Below are 22567 nucleotides of genomic sequence, written 5' to 3' on the forward strand. Positions count from 1 at the left end.
ACCTTTTTTTTTAATAAAATGTAGTTTGTTCCCTTAAATTAAACATGAAACCATGTTTTTAATATAATATTGTGAATATATGATATATATGAAGATACATTATAGGCTTAATGTATACATTATTAAATTTAAAACAGTTATTATAAGTAAATCATAAGAAGCAAGAACTATCAAAGTCGAATAAATTGTCAGAAGAAATTATAATTATGCACTGTAAAAATATTAAGAAAATAATAAAACATTAATTTATATGCTACAATATTTTTTTATCTTTGACAAACAAGAATTGCATGTTTATAGTTTTTTTTATAAAGAAACAAGTTCAACGTAGGATCGAAATCTAGAAAATACCTTTTTTTTTCACGCTTTCAGTGAATTTTTATCTAATTAGATGTCTATTTTTATGGCTGAATAAAATATATCTTTGCAACAAATGATTAAAAAATTAAGAATTATAATACAGTGTAGTATGGATATAAAGGAAAGTCATGCTTTTATATTATTAAAAAGACGTTACAGGTAAACCGCGCATTATAATATTATTTGTAACGTCATCACTCTATGACGATTTCTGCACATGCGTATTTTGGATCAATCGGCGAACTTGGAAATTACAAATATTGCATTGAATTCCATCATTGTTGTTAAATTGTACTCAATAGCGACACAAATTGTATATGAATATTTATATGTTTGTTTATTTGGTTACTGAATTAAAAATAATTTGCTTTTTAGACGCCTTGTCTCTGCCTAGGCTTAAAAACAAAATTAATTATGCTGTACATTTAGTAACATCCAAATTATTATTAAGTAATGGTATTGTTATAGTCCCACAAATAAAAATAATACTGATAATTTGCGAATTGAATAATCACTGTAGACAAATACAATCATTAAACTAAGCAAGGGTGCCGACACTTTGTTGCGGTACTTCTGCTTGTTAAAATGTTGCCATGTCACGTGTCGCCAAGGAATTTCACACTTCCTCGGAGTAGCGTGATGGGCTTCAATCAAAAGCTTTACAAACTAAATTTATCCAAGGTCTATGATACTTGCAGGAGGCTCCAGTGAAGTGTTGGTTTTTTTATTTTTATGTTCAGTGCTTTCAAAATGTAATTAAGTATGCCATATACAAACTATTTTTTGTGGCGTGAAACACCACTTTTATTCTTTCAGTATTAATGATCAATTATACACTTTAATCATACATATCTGTTCATTCTACATCTGTTTGTTATGCAATTTTTTCTTTGTTAATTTAATAACAAGATCAATTCAATTTATTAGTAATATATTTGTAAATTTTAAAATGTTAACATTTCTTTTCCAGTTATCCTCTTTACATAAAATACTATGAGCCTGTATAGGTCATTATTAAACTTTTTTTTTTTGTATGCAATGTTGATAATTCGTAGGTCTGTTATTGGTTATTGTAACAATTTTCCAATTTGTTTTCTTAAGATTTTATCTGTACAGCAGTATTAAAACATGGCCTAAATACGAGGCAAACCACATAAATAAATAATGTTTTACAAATGATACATGTAAAAACCTACTTCGTTCGTATTGGCCAAGAAAGGTTAACAAATGCAATTATTCGTCATTTTTTCGCGACTAATCGTTACCCAAAAACTATTGGACATCTGAACTAAAATCAAATTGTTGCTTTCTTTTGACCAAAAGGTATACACAAATAAAAATCGCCTTTCTTCCTTCATTTTCGCCATATTCATTGAAAAGTTCACAGTGAAGTGAATCGTGTATAGTAGATCAGCTGTGACAGAGAAAATTAGAAATCGGATCGAAAATGTAAGCAAAAACTGGCTTTATAGATTCAATGCAAATAACCTTTTATTTTGTTTAGGTATTTTAATGTTATTACTGATATAATTTATTATTTGTTTTACCCTAGGATCGCTTGTTATTTAAAAAATTGATACATAATAGGCCTAATATATTAGGCATCATTATGTCCATTTATTAGTAACTTAAAAGTTTATTATTAAGAAACTGACGCACAATATATTATACATTCATATGCAGGAGTCCAGTTAATAGTAACATATAAGTTGATTATTATAATAATACAAGTACGATGTAATATTTCGATGAGAAGTTGATCCTAAAAAAAGCGGGATTACTCTGCAAACAGTGTGAATACATTGATCAGTCAATCTATCTCAACTGTTCCGCACTGTTCAGAGTGCCCTGTCGATCCACTGTGCGTTGTATATTCATAGCGCTGACCGGGATTCGATATTTATTTTAGTACATAAGTTGGGACCCCTCATGAAACGTCAAATTGGCGTATCTCAATCTCATTGACCGGATGCCGGAGAGTCATGTCGAATATTCCCTTGACGTGAATCGATGATATTTGTTGCACATGCGTAGTTCAGAACCACTTGCTGTATTTGGAATTTCCAGATTATTAATTTTGGATCATTATTTTCGACATAATAGCCTACGCACAATAGGCCTACGTCGTGTCCGTAAAATGTTATGAATATGTATGTGAGCTTTTCTTTTCCTTCCTAACTTTTCACAATATTGAATTATTGTTTTACAAGTGAAATAGGTAATATAGGCCGCTCACAGAATAGGTATATGACGTCATTGTATCATTTGAGTCCCCTATTATATGCTACAAATTAAGCTTCAATGAAATGATTTGAAATATGAAATGACACTGAATACGTGCGAATTGAACATTTAAGATACATAAATACGATTTTTAAATCAATTGATGGTATCCTGACACTTTGTTGCGGCGACTGTGATTATTGTAATCCCGTGCAGCGTAGTATCGATGAGTTTTGTTCTGTGGGTGTAACTGAATTCATTGGTGTTTACGCGACGTTTGAGCAATACTTGCAAACATTAGCTACTGACTTATATCAAATATCAAGCTTTACTTATACTTATTCTATACACGTTAAATACCATAAAGAAACAGCTATGTGAATGACAAGTCCCAGTGGAGTGTCGGGTGTCTTTTTTGTAGGCCTATAGTAATTGGTATTTGTATGATTGTGCTTTATTTGACTGAAACATCCATTTTATTCCTCGTCGCAGTACTATTAATTTTGAAGACCTTGTCTTTAAAATATTAGAGAATAATAGTACAAGAACAAGACAGAAGATTAAAATTACAAACACAGTCATCAAGTTCATCGGATGTTTTTACCTTTGACATTCCTTGAAATTTTCTCTAACGTAAAAGAAAGCTAAACAAGAATTACATGTTTATATTGATTTATGAAGAAATGAAGTTCAGATGTAGGAACGATATTCTAGAAAATACAAATTTTTTGCCGTTTTTATGGTTTAGTGAACTTTTATCTGAAGAAATGATGTAGGCCTACTGTTTTGTCTATTTTTTCTGGCTGAATAAAAATATACCTTTGTAACAAATGATGTAAAAATAAAGAATTATAATAGTATGGAAAGATATGCTTTTATATTAGAAAGATGTTACAGATAACCGTGCATTTTAATCTTATTTGTAACGTTAGATCAGGGAGTTGACTCCCTGGTTAGATCACTCTATTATGACGATTGCTGCACATGCGTATGGATTAATCGGCGAACTTGGAAATTCCAAATTTTGAATTGCATCAATGTTGTCAATGTAATCGATAACGATAAAAATTGAATTTGAATATTTATATGTTTGATTTATATTGATTGTGGAATTTAAAACCATTGCGTTTTAAAAGACGCCTGATTTACGTCTTAAAGAAACATTTAATTATGCTGTATTTTAGTAACATCCAAATACACATTAAGTATTTTTTAATTATTATAGTCACACAAATTAATAACACTGATGATTTGCGAATTGAATAATTACTGTCGACAAATACAATCATTAAACTAGATAAGGGTACCTGACACTTTGTTGCGGTACTTCTGCTTGTTAATGTAGCCATGTCACGTGTCTTACAGGAATTTACCGTTCCTGGGAGTAACGTGATAGGCTTCAAATAAATAAAAAACGTATGGGGGACACGTCTATGATACTTGCAGGAGGCTCCAGTGAAGTGTTGGGTTTTTTTCCTTTTTCTCTGTATGTTCATCATCATCATCCTACTGTTCAGAACCTCATTTGAGTATAGTCGTTCAGAGCTTAATTTGCAATGTAATTATATTAATAATATGCCACATACAAATACTTTGTTTTCTATTTTGTAACATAAAGCACCACTTACTTTGTTACGGTACTTGCTTGTTTCCGGAGCTCAGCATCTGTTGGATCCGGGATCGAGGCTATGCCAGCCCCTTTGAAAATGACATCATATCCTCGAATACGGCGCAAATCCTAAAGGGTCGTTGGGAGAGACCCGACTTGAATTGTGTTTTGATCTTGAAGATACCACATCCTCCGATAATAGTTCCATAGTATGCTTGATTTTTTACGCTGCTGCTCTAGCCAGCTACGTCCCATGAGGACTACTCATAACTAATTCCGAAGAAGTACCATTTATAGTATCTGAGGCCGACAGTTTAATTGACCGTTTTGAAATGGGCATGTGATTCATAATTAAAGAACTAGTATCTTTGATTTGTATGTATTTTTGCGATTAAAGGACATCTTCTATATATAAATTTACGTAAGGGCAAAAATCGGTAAATCGTGCGTTATTTCTAGAATGTTTACTCGATGGTATATAAAGTTGGTTCGTACTTTCGGTACTGATTTTAACCGCCTGATGTAACCCTGTTTACTAATTAAATTGAGTTCGATAATTAGTTATTGACGATTAAAACGAATTTAGGTTCAACGATTTTCCCCAAATAGGGGTGTTTTCCGATCGTGGTATACACTGTCTAATGGATGTCAATTTGAAAAATACCCGCACACAATAATACGAGGACACTTCGCATTTTCCTATCTCCTCCTACGATAATTGTTTTTAATAGCTGAAAACCGGTTGAACAGTTCGAGTACAGCATCATAATGTTGAAGACAGGCCGATTTTCTTTAAAAAATGCTATTTTGATACACGTAATATACGTTTTTACAAATGTATTGATTTGTGATGAATGGAACATTCCAAATTATTTGGTTTAACCATACAGGTATAGATTTAGATTTATGGGCCCCCTTGGAGAATAAACATAAATAGTATTGCAATGCTGTACAATACTGTTAAGGTATTAACCACTTTTGATCCCAATTTGAATCGCAAATTTCTTACTGTGTGAGTGTTGGTACTGTTAGATATAATATAAACAAATATACAAATAAACTATATTACTGTGAGTATAATATACAAATAAATAAACGTTATTACTGACAGTTGCTTCTCAACGTTTGTATTAATTAATAATTTAAAAATATATAAACGTCGTAGGGTGTATCGTTACATGTACTTTACTATTTCAATCGACTATGACAGTGAGAGTTTTAACAAAGTATTAAATCGTAAATGTTTTACTGTATTTAGTGGTATATTATTTATAGGCCTATAAAACATTAAAAACAATATTTCGTTACTGAGTGGATAAGAATATTTTTTAAAATGTTTCCTCTTTGTACCGATCTTCTTCCCCCATCCCTCAACCCTTAGGCCTAATGTTACATACAAAACACAAATTGGGTTTGTTTAAATGAGTCCAAATAAAAAAATTTGACTCATTTTGTTTCGCTCTCTCTCTCTCTCTCTCTCGGAAGTAATTCCCAGGGTGCTAATTTTGGTTGACTACATAAATCATTGTGTATATTTATTCGTTTCTGTAAACGACAATGTATTATAGTCCTGCAGTACGTACATTTGAAATCTCCATTTTTTTCTCGCTGGAAGTACTGTGTATTCGAGAACCATCTGTGGGCACGACCTAGATGGTACGCGAGCGAAGCGAGCGTGCCATCTAGTTTTAATAATTAATCATAAATATATCTGAAGAAAGAACAATGATTAATTTTAAAATGTCGAGCAGCGTTTTTTTGTAAGAAATATTTCTTATATGATCAATATAATTTTAATCATAGTGTCTGTTGATTGTTGATTCTACATCTTTTTTTTATATGCAATTTATCCTCATTGCTGGTTATTTATTTTGTTTCATTGTCCTGACATTAATTTAATAACAAGATCAATTCAATTTAGTAGTAATATTATTGTGTAAATTTTAAAGTTTTAATATTTCTTTCTAGTTACCACACCCTGTTTTCATCATTCTCTTGTATTTTCCCATTTTCTCTATACTCGTAGGAACATTCCCCGAATACATAAATATAAATATTAACAATAAAATAAACCAATGTGTGCGTTAAATAAAGTGCCTTATATAAACAATGTAAATGAACTTAGCAAGGTTAAAATATATATTTTCTGTTTTACTTGACATTAATAAAAATATACAGAAGAGAATTTGAAGTAAAAGGATGGAAGTAGGCCTAATTATATAAAGGACGTTGTAATAAAATATGAAACTCGTTTTCAATTTAATTGTTGTTACCAACTGTACAACTTCTTTCCTCTTTTGGTGTTCTTGTCCGCCGTTCTTTTTCATTTTCGAGGTCAAGAAGAACACCAATCTAAACTTATTTATAATTGTTTTTATACATTTTGTTTTATTAATCGTTTAGGCCTACCCTCGGATATGATCGCTTGTTATTTAAAAAATGTATAACCATGCATGTCCATTTAATACTGTAGAAGTAAGAGTATAGTAACCAATAGGTTTATTATTATTGTAATAATAAGATACATGGAATAATAGTGGGCCTAATATTTCGATGAGAATATGACTCGCTGTTGACCCTAAACTTTGAAAAGCGGGACTTATTCTGCAAACTGTGTGACGTGACTAAATTGATCATTCAATCTATTTCAAACTTGTTCAGCGTAGGCCTACTTCCTTGTCCACTGAGTGCGTTGCATATTCCCATAGCGCTGACTGATCAAATTGGCGTATTAATATCTGACTTTACCGGATGGACAGTCATATTAAATAATTTTCCCTTGACGTGAATCTTAATATTTTGTTGCACATGCGTATGTCAGAACCACCAGCAAATTTGGAAATTCCAGCGTAAAATGAATGTTATGAAAAATGTATGGCAGCTTTTCTTTTCCTTTATAACTTTGAAATTATTGTTTTACAAGTGTAATAGGTAATGGGCCGCTTTTAGTAGGCCTATACATAATTATGACGTCATGTATCATTTGAGTCACTACTAGTATTATATGCTACACATTAAGCTTCAATGACATTATTTGAAGTCATGAAATGACACTGATGTCGTGCGAATTGAACATTTACTGTAGACAAATAAGATTTTTAGATCCATTGGAAGTACCTGACACTTTGTTGCGGCGATCGAATTGTTAATTGTTGTCATGTAGCGTAGCATCGGCGGATTTTGTTCTATATTTGGTGTAACTGGGTTCATTGGTGTTACGTGATGGGCAACACTTATCAAAAATATATAGCTATCGACTTATATCAAATCTTATTCTATATTACAAAACACTTTATAATGAAATGGCTAACGGTTAAAAAGTCCCAGTGAAGTGTTGGGTGTCTTTTTTTTTATATGGAGAGTGTGGGTATTCGTTTGTGCTTCTTTGAGAGAGATAGACATAATATGTTGCATTCTATTTCTTCTCTACTTTTAAAGAGTAGGTCTAATAAATGTTCTGTTATCAGTATTCGTTGCATAGTTTTTTTTTAAATGTATAAACGTAAAATCTAACGCAATGCAAACAAATTAAATATTATAATTATCCGTCCCAAATACTACACTATAAAACGACGTATCTGTTATCAGTATTCGTTGCATAGTTTTTTTTTTAAATGTATAAACGTAAAATCTAACGCAATGCAAACAAATTAAATATTATAATTATCCGTCCCAAATACTACACTATAAAACGACGTATATAGTATAGTGTGGGGGTGGGTGGGGGGGGGAATAAAATAACGAAACGGTCGCTATGTAATTAGGCCTCTACAGAATACTCCACTCTAAAATAAAAATGAAAATCGGCCAATTACTTTTTGAGTAACTACTGCTAGAATTATAGAAAGTAAAAAATTCCTGCTAAAAATATAGAAAGATTACAGATACACAAAACTACATTATAACCTCTCGACAGTCTGGCGATTATTGTAAAGATTGTGCAAATTAGACATAAATAGAGGGTGAGCTCGCTTCGCTCGCTCCCCCTCTAGGAAGTGTAGACGATGGTTCTCGGAATGATAATGTTCTCCTTATACGTTTTCTGTCGGTTACCATTATTGAAAATGCTTGACATTCGTAAAACTAAACTACTTTGTATCACAGTGTTTTAGATGATTAATAACATTTTAAAGTATAGTTTTTATTGTTTGGTAGGGCCCTTTGGGGAGGCGGAGGTCATTTGAGGGAGGTGCTTATTCGAGGGATATGTGTTAAATTTTTTAGTTTTAATAATATGGTAACATTTAGGCCTATAATCAAATGAAATCCTCTAATAGATATGAAAAGTGCTAAAAAAGAATAACAAATGCTTGGTAAATTGTAGATAACAGTGCGGTGAATTCTACTACAAATAGTATAATTATGTTATTATAAATATGTGGATGGACGTTTATTAGATAGTTGGGTTGGGGAGGGGGGGGGGGAGGGTTTATTATTCAAAGTGATGTTTTATTTGAGAGGCGTTTATTCAAATGAATACCATCCTAATAATTATTAATACATTATTTAATTTAATCATCTTTTGAAACTAACTGCCGTGACAGAGTGGGCCCAAGAAAGAAGACATTACGGCTTGCAACATGGGCAGACATCTTGGTCCTAATGGGACACAGGAAGATAGCCTACAGTTATTCCTGCAAGCTTACTCAATAAAACTCAGCTATCGGGGCAGTATAATTCCTATTATTTAACTACTGTACCTTCAAACACGCGCGGTATCTATATATAAATTATGGTTAATTCTGACATAATTATGTTTCGTCTTCCAAAGGGACACTGTATTGATTGATGGAAAGTGCCTGTTTCCAGTCACCTTTAGGGTCAAATCTATTATTTTAACTGCTCCCTTGTGTTTAAAAGAGAGAAAATATTTGAAACTAAGGTTGTTGCAAGGTGAACTTATCTTAAACCCGGAAATTACTTTGACCGGGAAGAATTGAAATTGAGAGGAAAATCTAATGTTGAAATCATAAATGTTGTTAAAAAACTCTTTATAATATCTTCCTAAGATATAAATATGGAACAATAGCGTCGGCGTGAACACGTGTACACTAATGTTATCAAATCTACGTTTCGCGGTACATCTCATGATAGATAAGGTAGGTATCCAAGGCGGAGATTTGTACCGAAGTTTTTGCATTGTGCTCGCCTATGTCAGAATTAACCATAATTTATATATAGATGTGTGTTTTGTGCATTTGATTGCATGTTTTTACAAACATGTGTTGGTAGTAAAATATATTATATGAAGACTTACGAACATTATTTCAATTCAATTTATTATCAACTTTATTAATACATCAAAATAAATTTGATCAAATTATAACACCAAAAAGGTAATTAGCAACATAACAAACAAAATACACAATCAGAACTTTAAAAAACAATTAATTGTGTCTCCTAATAAAGGCGAAGTTAACATAATTTGATATCAGGCAAAGTAGGCCTAATATCAAAATTATGCGCGCTCATAAGAAAAAATGAATCATTGTCATTCATTTTTAAATAGCTCTCCTCTTTCTTTGCTATTCAATCATAACGAAAATCTTAATAAAATGATCATTATTTTTTTAATTAAAAAATGAAATTCACACATATAATTGATGTCCATCCATACTTGTATGGAAATAGAAATGTTGTAAATAGTATTGTATGATGTTATTATTCAAACGGATGAAATATCACTAATAAACATTTTTTTTAAAGTATAAATTAATTAGGTCTACTACCAGAGCCATATATATGGCTGTCTACTACCATGCGAGGGCGCCATTAAAACCGTCTGTGGGCAGCCATCCGGAACTGCAATAATACAGTAACTTTTTTGTCGACGTGGTCATACATAGTTGCCATTTCTGGCATTATTATGCTTTTTGGCATTATTTGGAGGCCCACGGCATCTGGCATAATGCCGCGGCATTATTTAGCCGTTTTTAGCATAATCTGGCATAATTTTGTGTTTTTTGAACAACCAAAAAAATAATATACCACAGAACAAAAATAAAATATTTTGTTAATACATATCACCTTACACAATATCATATCGTAAAAAAACAGATCTGTTCGGGTTTTCCGTACAATAGTTCTTCCATCCTTTCGTTTCGGACTTCATCGACTCTTCGGATAGGAAGGCTGCTCGAAAACTACCGTGTGTGCGATATAGGCAGCACAACAAATCCGAAGAGGCTAGCTATTGGCCAATTATGTTGCTCTATTTCAGAGACCATGCGGGTTATTGGATCCCCAGATATAGAGACAATTGAACGAAAACATTATGAAAGGGGTTTTGTTTTTTCAGTTCATAATTATAAGCGGCCACACCCCTACCCCAACCCTTAAAATGGCAATTTCCGGTAACTAGAAGCTCTAATTTTAAAAAGAATTTCTTCTAGAGAATTTGTTTTCCATATTTCAAATTATGTTCCATTTGCATCGTCGTAGCAACCCTATATTTCAAAATGTTCTTCACCTCTCAGTGACCATGATGGGGCGAGGTCCTAGGGACTCTTATACATTTTTATTTAAAATTAAGTGCAATTTCCGGCCATCTAGCAGCTCTATTTTTCCAATTTGTTTTACCTCAGCCCCAACCATGGTGGGGCTGAGGTCCTCGAAACACTTAATATATATTTTTATTTCCTATTTTAAATTATAATTGGCACTTTCAAAACTATCATGGGCTAAGATCCTAGAGGTACTGATAAATATATTTTTATTTCACATTTGAAATTAAGTGCCATTTCCGGCCATTGAGTGAGCAGCTCTATTTTTTTCATATTTTCTTACCTCAGCCCCAACCATGGTGGGGTTGAGGTCCTGGAGACACAATTAATATATATTTTGATTTCCTATTTTAAATTATAATTGCCATTTTCGAACTATGGTGGGCTAAGATCATGGAGACACTAATAAATATATTTTGATTTCATATTTTAAATTAAGTGCCATTTCCGGCCATCGAGTAGGTATTTTTTTCCAAATTTTCTTATCAACCATGATGGGGCTGAGGTCCTGGAGACACTCAAAATAATTTTTTTTATTTCCTATTTTAAATTATAATTGCTATTTTCTAATTATGGTGGGCTAAGATCCTTTCATATTTGAAATTAAGTGCAAAGATCCCGGCCATCGAGCAGCTCTCATATTTCAGTTCAAAAATTATAAATTTCCATGGCTGTGTAACAGGTTTTTTTTTTTGGGGTGGGGGAGGGGGGTGGGGGTTGGTGTTGGTGTCATTTGCAATTACCATTTTCGCACCCCAGATATTTAGAATTATTAGTTATTACTCACAAAACTAAAAATATAAATTTTGTACGACATGGGGATACAATTTTAGGCCCTATTTTGTGTCAGTTGGGGTTTTACAAACGTTTATTTAAAACCGTTGGTGGCGCTGTTTAGGGCCACATTTTGGGGATCTGGCATTATTTTTCCCAATCTGGCATTATTTGAGACAGGATACGGCATAATTTAAATTTTATCGCTGGCAACGCTGTGGTCATATCATGTCTAGGGCCTAGTGTCCGTGTCTTATCCTTTGTGGGCTGGTTTAGGCTAAAGGGGATCTAGGTAGGCCTAGGCCTAACAAAATTACGATGGCAGATACAATGGACTCTTACTTGAATCTACTGGCAAATGTCACGATCTTGTGTACAGTAGCCATGTTTGCTGCAGGAATGTAAGGACATTTATATAAATGATCAATAATAATAATATATTAATAGCCTCAGCTAGGCCTAAACTACTACTAGAGGCCAGGCCTACGTCTTACTCTAGCCTAGTCTTAGTTTTAGGGGCTAGGGCCTAGTACTACTAGCCTCTAGGGCTAGGCCCTAGTAGTAGGAAGGAGGCCTGGGTCTAGTAGTAGTAGCCTAGCTAGAGATTAGGCCTACCTAGACTAGAAGAGTGTTGACAAAGTGCGAGGCAGCGAGGCATGCCAAATATTTGTGCGAGGCATCATTTTATCATTTCCAAAAGTGCGAGGCATATAGTTTACAATTTCAAAAAGGTGCGAGGCATATCTTAACGTGCTATTATGCTATATTATAGGCCTAATAATCAATCGATACAAGCGTATCTAAATAGATTCGTGTATACACTCATCATGTTGTTTATTTTATTTTACTCACATGTCTCTCGAACATAGCAGAGTGAAAATAATATTTTGTCACACCCCTGCGCCTAGATCCGGTAGACCCGAGAGATGGAAAATCCCTCTTTACTATTTAGCAGGTAGCGGAATGATTCAGCCCTCAGCTCAGAGGATTGTGGTGCATTCCCCTCCTATAGCACGTGGTTTCAGCAGCAACGCACAGACTTCTCTCTGAGCGGCGTGCCAAAGACATTTTTGACATTCCATTCTCTAGGAACAACACGTGTACCTCTCTCGCAAATAAGGTGAACAGCGATTGCCAGGACAAGTTCAATAACTGGCGGTGAATAAAAGGTAACTGATATGCCGATCCAATAACATGCCGCAAAGAAAAAAATTGCGACAGAATTCTGGAGCGCGTGTGAAAAAAGACTTGTAATACTAGGCCTAAAATTAAACTTTAGCTAATATGCTTAGCCCTAACCTAGATAAGAGGCCTATGTAGAAAATAATTTAATCAATTTTGATAAAATAATAATTGGTGTAATATTTAATAATGATACACTATTCCTGTTTTAGTAAGCTAGGTATATTACGAACGATTTTTATTTATTGTTGTCCATGTACGTACTAATAAACCTGGCGCTAGTTTCCTTCGCTTGTATTTTTACTCCAAATTTGATAATCATTACTAACTTTATCGTGTGAATACCACACCTTAGAAGTATACCTCATGAGTACTTTAATGAAAGAATCACATAAAAAGTAACAAATAAATCCTTAAATTAATGATTTTACAGGCGTGTTTCTCGCACACTGTTCGCGAATTTCACTTGTTCAATGTTCAATATTTTTGTTTCTATGGAGCGCCAAAGAGCAACGATAATAGAGGACTAAAACTCAGTGGAATGCGTCAATTTCTCATGCATTTATTGGTGAAAAACACGTTTTATTTCAATATATTTGTTAATTTGTCAATAAAAATGTTGTAATATGTTACTGCTGATACTGTTCTGTTTTCAAAGAATAATAATCGATCCTAAATCAACATCACTACCTAGTCTAGACTTAGGACATCCTACTAAGGATATTATGATGAATTTTTCTATTTTATTCTTTAAAAGGTTAACGAAACCGTGTACATTATCAACAGTAACATTTTTCCTTACTGACAGTGACAAAATCTATTGAAATTGTACTTGATTTTCACCAAATAATGCGTTAAATATAAATGGATTCCACAGAGTTTTTAGCCCTCTAATTAATTTTGCTCTTTTGGCGTTCCATAGAAACCAAAATATTGAACATTGAGTGTGCAAAATGCGAGAAAAACAACGTCTGTAAAATCACCAATTTAATGGATTTATTGTTACTTTTATGTGATTTTTCTTCATTAAAATAGGCCTACTAATTCTAAGCTGTGGTATTCAGGATAAAGTTGGTTAAAATACAAGGCAGGTGCAAAAGGAAACTAGCCTAGCGGGCCTAGGCCTAGGCTACTTCAATTTCGGTGATTTCCTGCCTTGCAATTTTGAGAAATGATAAAATGATGCCTCGCATTTTTTGATGATGGTAAAACGATGCCTCGCATAAATTTCTGACTTGCCTCGCATGCCTTCCCTGCCTCGCGTGCCTCGCTGCCTCGCACTTTGTTACTACCCATCAAATAACATGCCGCAAAGAAAAAAATTGCGACAGAATTCTGGAGCGCGTGTGAAAAAAGACTTACGTCCGACAATTGTAATACTAGGCCTAAAATTAAACTTTAGCTAATATGCTTAGCCCTAACCTAGATAAGAGGCCTATGTAGAAAATAATTTAATCAATTTTGATAAAATAATAATTGGTGTAATATTTAATAATGATACACTATTCCTGTTTTAGTAAGCTAGGTATATTACGAACGATTTTTATTTATTGTTGTCCATGTACGTACTAATAAACCTGGCGCTAGTTTCCTTCGCTTGTATTTTTACTCCAAATTTGATAACTAACTTTATCGTGTGAATACCACACCTTAGAAGTATACCTCATACTTTAATGAAAGAATCACATAAAAAGTAACAAATAAATTCTTAAATTAATGATTTTACATGCGTGTTTCTCGCACACTGTTCGCGAATTTCACTTATTCAATGTTCAATATTTTGTTTCTATGGAGCGCCAAAAGAGCAACGATAATAGAGGACTAAAACTCAGTGGAATGCGTCAATTTCTCATGCATTTATTGGTGAAAAACACGTTTTATTTCAATATATTTGTTAATTTGTCAATAAAAATGTTGTAATATGTTACTGCTGATACTGTTCTGTTTTCAAAGAATAATAATCGATCCTAAATCAACATCACTACCTAGTCTAGACCTAGGACATCCTACTAAGGATATTATGATGAATTTTTCTATTTTATTCTTTAAAAGGTTAACGAAACCGTGTACATTATCAACAGTAACATTTTTCCTTATTTTCACCAAATAATGCGTTAAATATAAATGGATTCCACAGAGTTTTTAGCCCTCTAATTAATTTTGCTCTTTTGGCGTTCCATAGAAACCAAATTATTGAACATTGAGTGTGCGAAATGCGAGAAAAACAACGTCTGTAAAATCACCAATTTAATGGATTTATTGTTACTTTTATGTGATTTTTCTTCATTAAAGTAGGCCTACTAATTCTAAGCTGTGGTATTCAGGATAAAGTTGGTTAAAATACAAGGCAGGTGCAAAAGGAAACTAGCCTAGCGGGCCTAGGCTAAGGCCTAGGCTACTTCAATTTCGGTGATTTCCTGCCTTGCAATTTTGAGAAATGATAAAAAGATGCCTCGCATAAATTTCTGACTTGCCTCGCATGCCTTCCCTGCCTCGCGTGCCTCGCTGCCTCGCACTTTGTTACTACCCGCTAGACCCCATGGTCTATAGGCCTACTGTAGCTCTTCTAGTCTAGGCATATTATTATATTATATGGCTATGCGATACTATATTATAGTATAATCTACCTTATCTAGGCTCTAGATAGATTATAGTATCGCATACTAGATTACTAGTAGAGCCGAGCTAGGTCCTCGCTAGGCTCTACTAAGACTAAGAGCCTAGGCTAGGTAGATTATTATAGGCTAGCCTAGGCCTACCCTAGTACTCCTAGTTAGGATATTTATTTTCCGTCACATTCAACACTAACAGGGTTCTAAATGAGAATGGATAGATAATGTATTTCTTTAAAAAAAATGTATTTTATTTTATTTATTTATAAGTTGAACAGGGCTGTCGAGGTAAAGCAAAAGTTTAAAAAACTGGCATTAAAAGATGTGCTAACCAAACCTTTAAAATTATGACAACTGCACAAGCCAAGTGATACTATATAACAGTGCTCCCTTTCCTAAAGCCTACTTCTAAAATCCTATATTTACCACTCACTGGTAACCTTAAATCTGTACTGTACAATACAATATAATTACCAGTTATATTTTTTTTTCAGCCCATCATGTTTAGCCATTTTCAAAACTGGAAGTACACAGAATGTTCCTTACCTCCCATTTTTGATGACTTTAGTAAAGTAAGTATCTTCATTCATTCATTGTTTTGGTTTTATTTTTATATGAATTTTAAATTCATCCAAATCAACATTTTTACAAAATAAGAATATTATGATATATATTGGTAATTTAATTTTGTTTTCAGCAATATTTTGTGGTTCTACTATGGTATATTAAAGAACGATTCAACACTCCTAGTAGTAAATGGCATTGGTGGATGTTTACAAATTATTTACATTGCAGTGTACCTGTATTTTGCTCTGAGCAGAGTAAGTAAACTTCTCTAAACTAAAAAGTGCAGAACTTCATGTATTGTGCCATAACTTTTGCATTATATAATTTGCAGATCTGCTAATTATGACTTATTATAATTGAAGTAGATTGTCTTTCAGCTTAAGTCTATGAACAAAGGAAACAATCGAGACAATCCTGGTTTCAAGAATCAAATTTGGTTTGCAAAAAATATCTTAAATGTCAATGATTTTGTCAGTTTCCAAAATAACCTACGGAAATATGTTTTGTCATAAATCTTTGATGACAAATCTTTTTTTTTGTTGATAGATAAGTCTTTCATCTAAGCACTTTTTGATATCAAATTATTTAAAGCTCTGTCTACACTATCAAACTAGTTTTATGTGCCAAAATATGGTAGTGAAATGCCCAAATATGGTATGAATTTGAGAACACTGACTGACACTCCAGTTTACTTTACCTTTTTGCTATAATTGATGTTGTTGCTTAACCTTGTCTTACAGGTAAAAGAGATGCGCCAGTCACTATTTGCAATGTGTTTTATGTCGGCTCTGTGGTTTCTGCTACAAAACTATGTCGTTGAACCAAAGATAATTGAGGATCGTCTTGGGTTGACAGCCAGTACTATAACTGTACTCATGTATGCCTCACCGCTTGCAGAAATTGTAAGATTTGTTATCAATTCCTCTAGATAATTGCTATTGTATTATTCTACAGTATTCCACTGCTGTTTACAGTCGGTACCTGCATCCCAGGTGTTATGTGTCCTTTGGTGCTTTTCCAGAGTTTGAAGAACGGATTGAATTTGACTGTTCAACACCAGAGTTAATTGTTTAAAACTTCAGTGTCCAATGATTTATTATATATATGTCGATATCTTTATTTCAATTTCAAAAAACATCAAAACGATTCAAAGGGAAAAGATGGAGGATTTGTAAAAGGCCTTCAATTTATTAAAACCATCAATTACAAACAATTTAAAAAAATCTACCAAAAAAAAAACATCAAAAGAAGCAGCTAATTTGAAAAATTTTCGCAATGAGTGACGGTGGAAGTAAATAGTGAAAAGCCAAGAGAATCAAAAGATGGGATGAAACGATTAAGAATTGAACACTACTTTATGGTTCTTGTAGAAATACTGAGAGAAAACATCTCAATATCTAATGTATAATTACATAATTTAAGGAGATTTTATTTTACATTTTTACTTACTTAGGCTGAGGTTATTAGAAGGAAAAATAGCGCTAGTATATCTCTAGCATTAACAATCACATCATTAGCTACATCAACTCTATGGTTTCTTTACGGGTTATTGATAAGTGACCTTTATATTCAGGTGAGTATCAAATATTACAAATCTAACCATAAAATATCCTTATGGCACTAGCCTATAGCCAACACTTCAAAGTTTGATATACACTCCATGTTCTATGTTAATTAAATCTCACACACTGGATATGAATTTGTGTTTAATTCAATTCCTTCCGTTATTCAAGTTTCACAAATTAAACATCATGGTTTATCCTCATTTCATTCAATCAATTTTTGCTTTATTAATTCAACAAAATTACATTATGGTTATTTTTTTTAATTTTCTTTTTGCATTTTTTTTGGGAACAGAATAATTTTCGAATAAAATGAATGGTCATTGTATGCATTACATTTTACATGCATTCTTTTAACATACTGTAGCATGGTGATCTTTTAGAGTTCTTTGTTCTATATTTTGTATTCATTTTCTTCTGACAGGTTCCAAATTTTCTAGGCATCCCAAGCTGCTTAATAAGACTGGTTTTGATTTACAAGTACACAGGTTCTACTAACCAGTATGTGGCTAACTTGTCTTAATATTATTTCTTTTTACCATTAATATTGAATTTTGACAAAATTTAGAAAGAAAACTTAATGTCATATCAACATGATTACTTACTGCTAAAGAATTGTTACCCTAGTAGCACCCTAGTTATATAACCAGTACAGTACCAATGTCACTACCCACACAGTTACAATTCCAATACTGCCATCTACAGTGTTAACACTGCCACCACCCAAACTATACTGCATTACACCAGCTACAGACCATGCCATTACCAAGCTAAAACATTCTAGTACAGTGTCACTACCTACAAATCTACAGTGTAATCTATAGTGTCAACACTCCACCACCCTAAGTACACTGCTATTACCCCAGCAGCTACAGCACCAGTACACCAGCTAAAGAATTGTTACCCTAGTTACAATGCCAGTACAGTGTCACTACCCACAAATCTACAGTTCTACTACTGCCAAGTGTCAACACTGCCACCACCCAAACTACTGTACAGCGACATTGCTGAAACTACAGTGAGTACACTCCCCCAGCTAAAGTATCACCATTGGCGTACCCCAGCTATTGTATCACCATTGGCGTACCCCAGCTATTGTATCACCATTAGCGTACCCCAGCTATTGTATCACCATTACCGTACCCCAGCTATTGTATCACCATTACCGTACCCCAGCTATTGTATCACCATTACCGTACCCCAGCTATTGTATCACCATTACCGTACCCCAGCTATTGTATCACCATTACCGTACCCCAGCTATTTTATCACCATTGGCGTACCCCAGCTATTGTATCACCATTACCATACCCCAGCTATTGTATCACCATTACCGTACCCCAGCTATTGTATCACCATTGGCGTACCCCAGCTACGGTGTCACCATTGTCCAAAGTTCAGTGCTGTATAAACACCCACAATGCCACCACAGTACCACCACAGTACCACTATAGTACCATCTGCACTGTCAACAGTACCGCCACACCCAAGTCATCTCATTTATTTAGTCAGAACCATACAATAAAATACAAAAGTACATAACAACTTAAATTTCAAAGTTGGCCAAGGAAGACAAACTAAATTACTGTAGCCTGCTGGCCAGGCAGTTCAAACTAAGAAATTCAAACAATAAAACAGTACCCAAGTTACTCAGTAAGGTGTATCAGAAGTTGATATTTCAATTTGCTTTACTCTTGTGCATTCAAAAATTAATATATTACAGTACTATTTATTTCATAATACCCTTCTTACAATACCTGACATAACATTTTCTTCACAAATCATCCTATACATTTTTATTTACTGTCATGATAATATGATCATCATTTTAGCTAGATATTATCAAATTCTGGATTATGAATGATGATTGATTTCTTGGAATTAATGCATGTCTTTCGTATATAATTATAAAAAAGTTGAGGAAGAGTCATTGCACATGATACATGTATTAGAATTAATTTTTTAAGATTATCAAATCTTTACTCTTTACAGTATTTAATGTTTTTCAAAATCAAAATTCCAACTTTTAAGGATACTTCCGAGTTTCAATTTTCTATTGTTTATTATAATGTATAAAACTCTACAACATTTATTGTAACCCCAACATATTTTACAATAACTTTGAAGCAGAAGGAGCATCATGAAAAAAGTTGGTGATGCTCTACTTTTTTCTAGTGTTAAAAGATAAGAAATTTACCAAAATAAATATAAATATATAAATAAGTGGGCATTCTTACATTTTTGTTCAAGTATTTCTGTTTATTAAACAACATTTTTTCATTCATTTTTATAGATACCAAACTTACCAGGCATAGTTTCATCAAGTATTCGCTTGGTCATTTTACATTTGTATCCAAATGATCTGAAAGAGAAGATTTCTTAGGCACAAAACAGTGCTATTTCTATTTAGGAATTGTGCTCAAGAGTGATTGTATTTTTATTTTTTATGAGGCAATCTCTTGAAATAAAGTTCCTATTTTCGTATTTTTAAAACTATTTATTGAACTTAAAGTAAATACAAGTTATACAATTTAGTTAGTTTACACACAATTGAGACTGATAGAAAGATATTCCCCATCAGCCTAAGATGTTTTTTCTTAATGAATTTTCAGGCTTGAAACTAATGGAATAGAAAATATATTTTAAATTACAAAAGATGTACTGTATTGTACACCAAAAACATACAAATGAAGATTATTAAAATCAGACTTTGAATAGGCCATTTTGCAGTTTAAATAAAGTTATTCACTTCCGTAGTTAAAAATCAACAAATATAATGATTTCACTTATAAACCAAAATATATGGTTCATTGTCTTTTCGGATCCAATTTCTGGTCAATGTGAATAATTTTTAATTTTGTTCAACAAAGAAAAATAAGATAAAGTAATTTTCAAGGGATAGGGGAGGCAATTATCTAATAACTTCTGATGCTACAAACTTTTATTTTATTTACTCTCTATTTTTAAAACATATAAGAGTAAATACTGATATAATTACTATACTACTGATGAACCTTTTACTATGAGAATAAATATAATTGTTAATTGAAAACCCATTGACATTTTTTCTTTCTCCAACCCGGAGGTTGAGCTAATTTATATTTATTTTAATATCTTTGAAATGTCTAACCAGTTTGGATTGACGTATTATTATGCATTTATTTTCGACTACGCGGCCAATCTCTTACCAATTTATATGATGCAATATTGTGTCTACATCTATCCTAGATTATAAATTGTGAGTGAGTAAATTCTTGTCATTTTATTGGAGCAGTGGTTCTTGAAATAGAGGTGGGGTGTGGGGAGAAAATTGAAATTAGTGTCCTTTCTTTTGCAATACATTTAGCAAAATTTAGGGGGAATAACTTCCATTGAACTCAGATGCGGACCAGGGGTGTTGCCCACATATAGAAGGATCGGCCCTTGGGTTAATTGGGGAAAATCCATTAAAGATCATCTATTAAACTGAATACAAATGTATATCTTAGAACAATTTGCTCCTAGTTTGAATTCTCTCCGACCTTCTTCCGTTACTAGCGAAAGAGGTCAAAGGTCAAAATTGCTAAAAATAGGGTTCACGGTCAATTTTACAAAACAATTTCTCTTAGAGATAATATAAATATATACATTGTGAACAATTTGACACCAAAATTATCTCACTACGTCCAGTATTTCCAGAGATATATAATGTTTTATGACAATAGTGGCAATTTTGTTTATGCTAATTATGCAAATTGCTCAATAGGAGATGTATCTCTCTCCTGATGAGAGTAATTGATTGAAATCTATATTTATTGGTACTTAAAATAACTATTTTACCATTGATAATTTATCGTATATTATGAAGTTTGCGGTATCAAGGAACAAAATATAGAAAACAAAGAACTAAAACATATTCTAATAATAATAATCAAGTTAAACAACAAAGAATAAGCAAAAAACAACGGACAATTTGGGAAATCAAAGATAACACGTACGTACGTACTATTATTATAAAGTTATTACGAACATGACTCTACATAGGAATATTTGGACACAATGGCTTCTAATCCTTTCAAAGTCATAACTCTTTCAATATTAATTATAATAATGGCTCTGCTCGCGTGTCATCATGAGTACTGCCCTCAAACGGCGAAAATTAGTTAGTATTTTTTTGCAAATGTCCTTTTCATTATTGAGAATTACTTGTTAGATAATACGGACTTTGAGGGGGTAAATCTTATGTTTAAATTACGATCAAATACTGTCCCGCTTGAAGGTAGAATATTTAATTGGACACCAGAATAAATGGTTTGTGTAAACTTTGTAGTGATAATTGTAAAGAAAATATCAGACACTTTTTATTTGAATGTCCTGCGTTCAATGAGATAAGGACCGATGAAAATACAAAGTTAAAGTTACAACTGCAATCATTTGATTATAATGAAAGTTGAGAGTTATTCATTAATGGGAACTCTGATGTTAAATTACATCTTACTCTGGGAAGTGATAATTATCTCTTCAGCAAGGAAGTTATGAATATTCTTGATAGGTTTTGTAAAGCATATGTTAAAGATTATGGAAAAAGCGCTCACAATTAATTAATCCAAAAAATACATAAATCAAGAGGCGCCTGGTTCTGTATTGCAGTGTCAATTTGTAATAGTAAAATTAGGTTTAGTTTTTTAGATAACTAATTATTTAAAAGTGTCTGTTAATTGTTTTCGTCATAATAATTCTTTTACTTTTGCCTAGTTATATTTGTATAAACAGTTACTGTAAATACAATAGTATGCATATTAACAGTTATGGTATAAGTGGTTGCATAAACAATTATACTGGTTCTAATCTAATTTTCTGTTTGTTAACACTGGTTATTATATTTTTCCTATTGTAATTATGAAGAAAAAAATGTTGTTGTATTTATATTTCCGTCATGTTGTACGTAAGGAGTGGGGTGATTAGTGATTGGTTTTGTAGATTAAGAGTAATCAGGTACTGTATTTAAATTATATGTTGTACTTGTTATTTTTGGAGAAGAGGAGGGAGGGGAATGAATTGGTTTTATTACATGTTACCGTATGTAGTTTAAGTAAGATTACCTATGTTTTTTGTCTATTTTTGTGCTTTCTTATATATATTTTTTGTTAGACGCACCTTCAAAATGTGAAGTATGCCACTGTTACAAAAGTGAAG

The 22567-nt window shown here is 32.7% G+C and overlaps 1 protein-coding gene across 2 annotated transcripts; it reads left to right on the forward strand.

Moving 5' to 3' along the window:
* Positions 1-11688: 11688 nt before the first annotated feature.
* Positions 11689-22322, forward strand: LOC140062683 (sugar transporter SWEET1-like). 2 transcript variants are annotated; one of them, XM_072108987.1, is made up of 7 exons: positions 11689-11870; positions 15758-15835; positions 15961-16084; positions 16571-16732; positions 17284-17403; positions 17817-17893; positions 19686-22322. In XM_072108987.1, exons 1-7 carry the CDS (start codon positions 11788-11790, stop codon positions 19705-19707), a joined length of 666 nt encoding a protein of 221 aa, XP_071965088.1. In that variant the 5' UTR covers positions 11689-11787; the 3' UTR covers positions 19708-22322. The 2 variants fall into 2 exon arrangements, with proteins under 2 accessions (XP_071965088.1, XP_071965089.1); XM_072108988.1 differs by lacking the exon at positions 17817-17893.
* Positions 22323-22567: the final 245 nt, after the last annotated feature.

The sequence above is a fragment of the Antedon mediterranea genome, chromosome 11 (assembly GCF_964355755.1).
Source record: "Antedon mediterranea chromosome 11, ecAntMedi1.1, whole genome shotgun sequence".
Classification (NCBI taxonomy): Eukaryota; Metazoa; Echinodermata; class Crinoidea; order Comatulida; family Antedonidae; genus Antedon; species Antedon mediterranea.

Coding starts and splice junctions, on each gene's coding strand:
- LOC140062683 (XM_072108987.1), top strand. CDS start 11,788: ATGGCAGATACAATGGACTCTTACTTGAATCTACTGGCAAATGTCACG. Junction 16,733..17,283: donor CCTCACCGCTTGCAGAAATT/GTAAGATTTGTT, acceptor TTACTTACTTAG/GCTGAGGTTATTAGAAGGAA. Junction 17,894..19,685: donor TACACAGGTTCTACTAACCA/GTATGTGGCTAA, acceptor TCATTTTTATAG/ATACCAAACTTACCAGGCAT.